The 9,402-nt window shown below is 29.5% G+C and overlaps 1 protein-coding gene across 1 annotated transcript; it reads right to left on the reverse strand.

The window, feature by feature from the left end:
* Positions 1-788: 788 nt before the first annotated feature.
* Positions 789-9,385, reverse strand: LOC130893831 (enhanced level of genomic instability 1). Its single transcript, XM_057800241.1, has 8 exons — positions 8,614-9,385; positions 8,201-8,519; positions 6,744-7,336; positions 6,162-6,656; positions 4,447-4,661; positions 4,032-4,397; positions 3,207-3,771; positions 789-1,676 (listed from the first exon to the last, which is right to left on the reverse strand). The coding sequence occupies exons 1-8, from the start codon at positions 9,039-9,041 to the stop codon at positions 1,424-1,426; spliced, it is 3,234 nt and encodes a 1,077-aa protein (XP_057656224.1). The 5' UTR covers positions 9,042-9,385; the 3' UTR covers positions 789-1,423.
* Between the last annotated feature and the right edge of the window lie 17 nt (positions 9,386-9,402).

The following is a 9,402-nucleotide window of genomic DNA, read 5'->3' on the forward strand; positions in this document are numbered from 1 at the left end:
ACATTAAAAGATAAAATTCTTCCTCTATTTCTCAAAAATTGAATGATATTTAATAAAATTCATCGGTTTTCTACATTTTTTCCTTTTATTAGTGTAATCAATTAATATTGTTAATTTAAATTCAATTTCGTAATTAATTTTAACTACTGGATGAATCAAAATAACTTTTAATTCATTATTATCTATTTTTTGTTTGTTTTATCAATTCTGTCATTCAAAATCTCAAAAATCAATCAGGATGGATAATAAAATATACAGATTTCATTATATTTGATTCAGGGGATTCACAAGTAATTAGAAACGAAAATACCCCATTGGTGAATATTTTCAGTAACCCGATTAAGCTTCTACTATAATGTTGATAGAAAAAATGATCCAAAAAAGCACGAGGAAGCACCTAAAGAGAATAGGTCTAGCTGAAAATTATAAATACGGGTACTGTGGAGATGAAACTCTGATTTATGTAGTTGCAGAAAACCCTACCAACATAATTCTTGGGAGAAGAGAATGCAGTTTGTAAGGATTCCGGAACTGATGGTAGAGCTCTAGATGGTCCAGATACTAGAACAGTTTTCATTTGGGGCACAATAGACCTTAGAAGTGATAATAATAACGTTACTTTCAATATAATATCGGTATTATGTCAAAAAACTACTAAAGAAACCTTTAAATTCTGATTTAAAGGTTTCTTTGGTAGTTTTTTGACATTTTCAATTATTTTGTCATTTGTCAGGTGAAGTAATATGATATTAGTGACCGGGACAATTAAAAATAAATAAAAAAATTACTTTGGTATATAATTTATAATAAAAAGTGAATCAAAATTATTTTACATGTTAAATTAGAAAGATAAAACGTTTCGTATAAAAAAACTGTATAATCAAGAGAAAATATGAAATTTCCATGCATTTTTTTGTACTTTGGAAGCGTATAAATGAAAAACGAGGAAATTACAATAAAACCCCATAATATGAAAGCGAATATTAAATATTTTGGTAATAAATTATATCTTATGCCTTAATATTCGAAAATAACTTTTTAATCCACCGTTAACCTTCAAAATAAAGACTTATTGAGTAAAAATAATTAATCGAAGATGTCATAATAATTTTTTTATAATAAAAAATTTTTTACACAATCAAATTCGCTTAATTATTTAAATTTCAACATACGATATATAACTGTAGGTCTAAACTAGCTAATCAGAGATATTGAAACAATTTGTTAATGTCCCCTGGTACATATCAAACCAAAAGATACATAAAATAGTTTGATATCGATATCAATAAGTAGTAGTCAATTAAAGAAGACAATTACATACAACAAACAATTAAAATAAATTTAAATTTGGGTTTAAGTTTCATTATGACATAATAGAAGTTTTCCCAACTAATTCTATAGTATAAATTATGAATTTCAACTGTCATATACTGAATTGGTTGTTGAATATTCTACAAGCATTCGTAATTGTTTTATCCTGACATTTTACACCGAGATCTTTTAAATAATTTCTGAAACGATTGCCTCGTTTCGTATTACTAGCAGCTCGTACAGATTCCGATCTAGTAATATGACGCAAAGCTGGCAGATAATCTAAAGCGGAAGATTTTTTATCTGTTGATAGTAGTAATGCTTCCTTAAATTCATTTTCGTATTCTTGTAACGTCGTTTTCCATCTGGAATTAAAATTAACGTCTTATATTTGTGCGTTTATCATTTTTCTTTGGTATTTATTTTATTTTGACCCCCTATTTATTTTCCCAAAGTAAAAAACGTTGAAAAAATATTTTTTTTTTGTATTAGAAGCCTATTTTAACGAAACGCTCTGTATACGAAATATAATCTCTACAAAAGACATCAAAAGTATAAATTTTGTTAAATTATAATGCACCAGGCCCCTCTATTTACTTATGACTTTCAAAAAGCGACAAAAAAATATTTTTTTCTGTAGGACCTTAAGCACATCACCCTGTATTGGAAGTATAATCTCTACAAAGGACACCAAAATGATAAATTTCGTTGGATTACAATGCACCAGACCCCCTTAATTACTTTAATACACGAAAAGGGATAAAAACAATTAAAAAATACTTTTAACACCTTTAATAAAACACCCTGTATTGGAAGCAATAAAGTACAATCTTTTCAAAAGACATCAAAAGGATAAATTATAATGTACCAGCCCCCTCCCAATAAGATTTAATTCGCGGGAAGCGACAAAAAATTTTTTGTCAAACAACGTTAATGAATCACTCTGTATTGGAAGCGATACAGAAAAATTACTTAAAAAGACCTTAAAATTATTAATTTTGTTGAATTATAATACCCTACACACATTCTAATTTGATATATAAGAAATTTAGAGAAAAATTTAAATCAAAAGTTATTACTTCAATATAAAGGGGGTGTTTCAAAAATTTTTTGCAATAGAAATGTTTAAATTCCTTATAACAAGCAAATAATCCAATAGGATTGACAAGATTAATACAACTGACTTGTTTTGAGGGTACATAAGAGGGGTGCTGTATATATTTTAAGCTTTACGAAGGTTATTGAAAAAATATTTTATAATAGAATTTTAAAAATCCATTGTACCAAGCAAATGAAAATATGTATACAATTGACGTGTTTTGAGGGTATATACCAGGGGTCTTAGATATATTTTTGAATTTAGACCAGCGCTAACTGTTTCAGCACTTTAAAAAAACTCTACACTCAAGATAGACATGATGAAATAAAAAAGTTGTTGCGAGAAGAAATATAATTAACACAAATTTAAAAACTGTGAAAAAATAATTATTAAACGTAAATTTAGATATTTCTGCCTGAATAATTCAATTTTTAATTAGCTTGAAGGTCGAGTTGATGATACAACTATTATATTACCCTGATTTAGTATGAAATAATTAATTTTTCACCTAATTATGAAAAAAAAAAAAACTGTTGGGGCATCGTTAATATTTAATGCATTCGTAATTCTTGTTTTTGGGGGTTACAAAAATTGGTTCTAGTACAAAAAAAGTGTAATAAACTCAATTAAATACATTGAATAATAAAAATTCATTTTTAGGTTAGAAATGTATCTAGTAACCCTCGTATTTCTTCCAAACCCTCTGATACACAACCTAATAGATTTAAATAAAAAATTTACCCAATTATTTTGATTATTTTTAATCAATTTTCGACATTAAACATAAATTTGTTACCTTCTTTCCGTCCTATCCGATAAAGCTGGATCCAATTTATTTTTGTTATCACCGTACTTACTGATGTAACCGTTCATTAAATAACTTGTAAGTTCATGTACAAATTCGGGGTCGTCGTAATAATTAAAAGTTTCGCACAATTCCAAACTATCCCTAACTTTAATATTTCCTTCGTTATAACACGAAACGTTTTTACACATCATGTCAACGCACGAAAGCGAATCGAACACTCTACCCAACGACACTAAACCCACTTTATCACTATCACTATTAACCACTGTTTCTTGGCAATTATCCAATCTCCTGTTGGAAAAGATATTCCACCACAACAAGTCTAAGGTAAACGGTATACGGAAAGGTTGGTCCATTTGAAATATTTCTGAAACCGAAATGCACTTTTTGTAAGATTTTTCTTCTATCGAATTATCCACGTCAGTAAATTTTTCATTATAGTTAATTTTATCTTCTATTTTGATTAGATTTGGTTCTGGTTGCGATTGCAACCAAAATTGTAGTTGTAACAAAGTTTTCCGAACGTCTCCTTTATTATATTCTAATAAACTACCTAAAACGATAGAAAATATCAATTTTTTTTAAATGTTGATTTCAAGTCCCTTTTCTATGAAAACCATTGCGGTAGTTCAAACGTACCACGGTTATTTATAAAAATCCCTTAATAAATTGAAGTAGTACAAATGTACCATTTCTATTTTTAATTATATCCACATCGAAGATAATTTTCATAGAAAATACACTTGAAATCGAGACAAATAGTCGTGAAAAATAAATATTGATTATACAGGGTGAATCATAAGTTGTTGTTACCTATATCGTTTCGACAAACGTATGATCCTTCAACTAGGAAGACGATTTGTAACCATGTGGCTAAAGAAAAAGATGAGAGCGGTGAAAAATGTATGAATTCGAACATTCCGAAATATTTTTGTACGAAAATAGAATAATAATCGTTAGTAGTGGCTATTATCGGTCTTTTAGTAGTAGCGGTTAGCTGTAGTAGAGCGTTTACGAAACCGTCGTCTTGTTCGAACACCAAATCGACGTCTTCTATCAAAAGTAAACACATCTCGTGGTTTTTTAAACTCTCCTTGGTACTAGATTGAAAAAACGATTCCTTTTTCCTAACTTGATGGGATTGCGTAGCCTCTTGTAGGTCTTGTAACAACCGTTTACCTAAAATCTTGTTAGAATTTTTGTTTTCGTATATATTTTAGTTATTTACCTGTTCGTTTATTAGAAGCATTCAATTCGATAACGTTGTAACCTAATTCATTACAAACTGCGTACACCGACATGGTTTTACCAGTACCACAAGGTCCTTCTAAGATTATTATTTTCCCCGGTAGCATTGAACCGTCTCGACTATCGCAATCTGTTGTTTCGAATTCGGATTCGCTGCTGCGAGTTTCTGTTTTCCCTCCCAAATTAATTTCGTTGCTGAAATGATATTTGATCGAGAGTAAGAGGTTTTATATTATCGCAATACTCTCGTATATGGATATAAAAAATTGATAATCGTATATAACATTTATACTCGTAGGTGGATCATACTTATTTTTAACCTAACCTCACTTTTTATCCAATTTATTTCACACCTAACGTAACTTATTTTGAACCTAACTTAACCTCACTTTTGATTCAATTTATTTTACACAAAACGTAACTTATTTTCAAGCTAACTTAACCTCACTTAATCCAAGTTTTTCATAAAATAGTGACTGCACCCTGTATATATAAGAAATAATGTGAAAAATCAATAATATTTGTCATAGATTTATGATAAAAACAGAGATTGTCAAGAAAAATTTGGAGAATATTAATTTGTCAATTATATAAAGACAAAAAATACGAGGGGAATGCGATAGTATGGTATTATTTTGATTTTAATGCAAAATACTGACTGATCCCTGTATTTTTTTCACCATAAAATAGCTATAAGAGCCAATATACTCAAACGAAAATCTTCAAAAATAGTAAGTTTTCGATTTTATAGAATTTTATTGAAAAATACTGACTAGATCCTGTATTTTAAGAAATAATGAAAATTTCCTTCTTTGGTTTTTATCATAAATCCGCTATAAGAAGAAAGATTTAAAAAAACTTTTCCAAAAAAAAAAAAAATTGATTTTTCGATTTTGTAAAAAAATAGTGACTGAACCCTGTATATTTAGAAAAAATGAGAATTTTTCTTTACTTTTATATTAGAAAACCGTCATAAAAACGAAAATTTCAAAAAAAATTGAAAAATATTAATTTTTCGATTGACTAGAATTAAAAATACGAGGGGACTTCAATAATATGTAATGTAGTACAAAATCCGCTTCAATAAGAAGAATTTACCAAAAATCACTCAAAAAAAGTTTTAATTTTTTGTTTTTGTATAACCAAATAATACGAGGTGAAGGCGATATTATTATCTTTTGTTTTTTGGACAAAATAGTAACTGAACCCTGTATTAGTGGAAATAATGAAAATTTTCCACAGATTTTTATCATAAATCCGTCATGAAACCAGAAATTTTCAAAAAAATACCCAAAAATATTAATGTTTCGATTTTATAGGACCAAAAATACGGGGGAACCACAATAATATGTAAATACCTTAATTTTATTCCAAAATAGTGATTGAACCATGTATTTTTCGATATAATGATCGTTTTTTTCGTATTTAGTTCGGCGTAAAAACAAAGATTTACCAAAAAAACACTAAAAATGTTGTTTTTCGATTGCCTGGGGAAGTTTTACAAAAAAAATAATAAAAAATGTTGATTTCATTAGATCCAAAAAAAAACGAGGGAAAAATATAAAATTATGGATACCAGATTCCAAAAAATACACATTTTTAGACACACTAAAAAACATTTTTATTTAAAATAAATCATCCCAATCAATTTTTTTTACCGTACAGATCAATATATATATAAAAAAAAAAAATTACCTGAATTGTTTCCAATCTTCCAACCACTTTTTCAAACGTTTGATCGCTTGAGAATTCCCCAAAATTTCATTAGAAGTTTTCGGTTTATACTTCTCCGTCCACATACACCAATTTCCCCCAAAATTTTCCACGACACTTCCTCCATTAACCTTTTTACCCTTCTTCCGTTTCCCCGACGTCCCAACCCCTTCAATTACACCCGATTTGTTACCGCAAATTTGCCGAAAGGACTTAATCACCGGATAATCGGGATTTTCTTTTTTAATTTTCCTCAAAACCATCCCCGAATCCACAAACTTTCCGACTCGATTTTCCGTATTCGCACCCCCGATTCGATCACTTCCGATTATTTTTTCACATATCAAATCTTTTCGTATCGAAATCGGCGCGTCGTCGAGTAATTTCAATCGAACCGGGGGTAGGTTCCAGAACGAACTGTCACATTTTTGTTGAACGTGACTGGTAACCGGAAACCCGTCCTGTTGATCTACAAAACTGGAAAATAAAAATAATAAAAACGATAATAATAATAATAATAATAATAATAATAATAATAATAACAACAAATCGAAAATTAGCTACCTGTTTTGTCGGTCGATTATTTTTTTTAAAGAAGAAGGAATTCCGCTCATGAGGAATTGTTTTCTAGCTTCCGCTATCGCTGGATCTTCTTTAGGTTTCGGTAGCGATTTATGGAAAACCGGAGCGATTTTAACCATTTTTTTATCTTCGCTATCGGAGGATAAATCAACGCATTCGTCCAAATCTGATGATGAGAGTTCCAAATAATCAACTGGGGATATCTGTGAGGATTTTTCGTCATTGAAATCGTCAGTTTTTAGTTTTATTTTCAATTTCCAAGATCTCAAAGTTCGTTCTTGATTTGATTCGTTTTCTGTTGGATATTTTTGTTTTTTCTTATCATATTTTTCATCTTTCGAATGTTTTTTGGTTTTATTCTTCTTCTCTTTTTGTTCCGATTTTATAAACGATAATAAATTTCCCGTTTTTTCCAATTTTCCATTGTTATTTTCCATTTTTATAACCCTATTTTCAGTTAATGGATTTTCAATATCACTAAAACCATCCCTTGTACATTTTCCAATTGATGTATCATCCTTAACGTAATTTTTTTTAGTACCACTGCCCTTTTTTCTTAAAATATTTTGTTTCGCCTATAAATTTAAGTCTAAGTCATTTCTGAGGAAAGCACCCGGACTAGAACCATAATTTTTTGCTATTTAAATAGCAAAAACAGATTTTATTGCTAACACCGCTGACGAGAAACACGTTTCCTCTTCCGCTTGAATCCCAGATAACGAAAACCACCCCCTAAACTCAAACTCTACAACCCCTTGGTGGATAAACACTACCTCGGCGACAAAACACCACCAAGACTGGAACTCGATAACCCCTCGATGGTGTTAAGCTGCTGCAGCTACAAACATTTTATTAAAAAAAAAAATGTTTTTCGAAAATTATCAAAAAGAAAATAAAAAGAACCGTCTTTTTAGGAAAAAACCTCCGTTTATTCTCTAGTCCGGTTCATTACGAAAAAAATGAGCAATTTATTGAGTCGACTTCAAGTCTTGCGGGTGGTTTTCGGAATCCAGGACTAATTTAATATTTTAGCAATTAATTAGCAATAATTTACACCGAAAAAGCGCGAGTTTATAACTATTTTTGTCGTCTAGCTAGCGATTTCAAGATCTTGTAGCTTAGCACCATTGAGGGCTGATCGAATTCGAGTCTTAGGGATGATTTTTGAAGTCCGAAGCTCCTGCTATCTTTTAGCAATTAATTAGCAAAAATTATCGCTTTGAGCTGGCTTCAATAGGTTTCACAGTTGCTGAGATAATACAGATCGCTGCAGTAGCTTAATATTAAGATAGAGGGAAACGTGTTTCACTCAGCAACAGCGTGAGCAATAAAATCGGTTTTTGCATAATAGGTTAGCAATCAAATAGCAAAAAATTATGAGGTGCTACCCCATAAAATGACTGGCGTAACATGATATATGTTGAGTTGAGTTTATTTACCTCTTTCTTTTCAAAATCATCAATATCTTCACTACTACTACTTATTCTTCTACTTCTCTTCCTTTTCAATGTTTCAATTTTCTCATTTTTATCTACTTTTAAAAGTTTCTTAAATCTCTTTGTACGTTCATTCAACTTGTGTTTGATTATTTCATCTTTTTCCTGCTCCAGTCTCTTTCTTTTTTCACCACCTTTTAATTCCGACCACTTTGAAAATAAATGTCGCCTAGCGGCTAGTTTTTCCTTATTTTCTCCCTCGTCTAAAGGCAGTTCTTTATCTAATTCTTTACCTGGTGAATTAGATCCAATACTTTTATTCCTTGTAAAAAAAATCTTTTTTTACGACAATGCTAGGTAATATTATTACATTTTATATGAAAATTCATATACAATATTTGAAAAATTTCACTTACCTTTTATCCATCATAAACTGAAATGCATTCAACTTACAAGTTTTGTTTTCTTTAGTTTCTCGTTTTAGTGAATCAATTTCTAGCGGAGAATTATTAGATATTTTTAACTTACACTCTTTTATAATACCCCCAGCGACGTTACTTCTTTTATTTTCTTTCGTATTTATTAATATATCATCAGTTGTAACAACTTCGTTTTTTGGAGTATTTTCTAAAGAAATTAATTTAGTCTGTGTTATAGTATTAGGTGAAAATTTTAAATTATCTGTTAATAATTGTGCTACATCCGTAATAGCAGGATCGGAATGTTTTCGTTTCTTTTTCCGTTTTTTCTTAGCTTGCTCTTGCTTACATTCTACTGGATTCGTATTCGCATTCTCTTCTACTTGTTCTTTCGGACTTGTAAAATAGTTTTTAATACTTTTCATATTTTAACTTTAGTATAATTCAAATTACAATTCAAAAATCATCAATAACATTTCACTATATGCTCAAAGTAGCGCCAAAATTTTTGACCGATAACACTTAAATAAGGTTAGGTTATGTTGGCATATTCATAGACTACCTTATATACGGATAAATATGTTCAAATAACATAATATAGTGGCGCTACCTTAATTAACTAATATGATAATAGTAATAAATTATTTAAAACCATAAGCTTTTATATTACTAAATTATTATATTATTAAGATATAAAATTTTTATTCTAGAAACGAAAATAAATTACTAAAATATCGGGCAATATAACCAAACATTTTTTTGTACTTAATTCGTGAATGACGTAAA

Source organism: Diorhabda carinulata, chromosome 5 (genome assembly GCF_026250575.1).
Source record: "Diorhabda carinulata isolate Delta chromosome 5, icDioCari1.1, whole genome shotgun sequence".
Taxonomy (NCBI): Eukaryota; Metazoa; Arthropoda; class Insecta; order Coleoptera; family Chrysomelidae; genus Diorhabda; species Diorhabda carinulata.

Excerpts from the sequence above, each read along its gene's own strand:
- LOC130893831 (XM_057800241.1), bottom strand. The coding sequence starts at position 9,041 with ATGAAAAGTATTAAAAACTATTTTACAAGTCCGAAAGAACAAGTAGAA. Across the intron at positions 8,520-8,613 it reads CAGTTTATGATGGATAAAAG|GAATAAAAGTATTGGATCTA; the intron begins GTAAGTGAAATT and ends TTTTTTTACAAG. Across the intron at positions 1,677-3,206 it reads TCGGATAGGACGGAAAGAAG|ATGGAAAACGACGTTACAAG; the intron begins GTAACAAATTTA and ends TTTTAATTCCAG.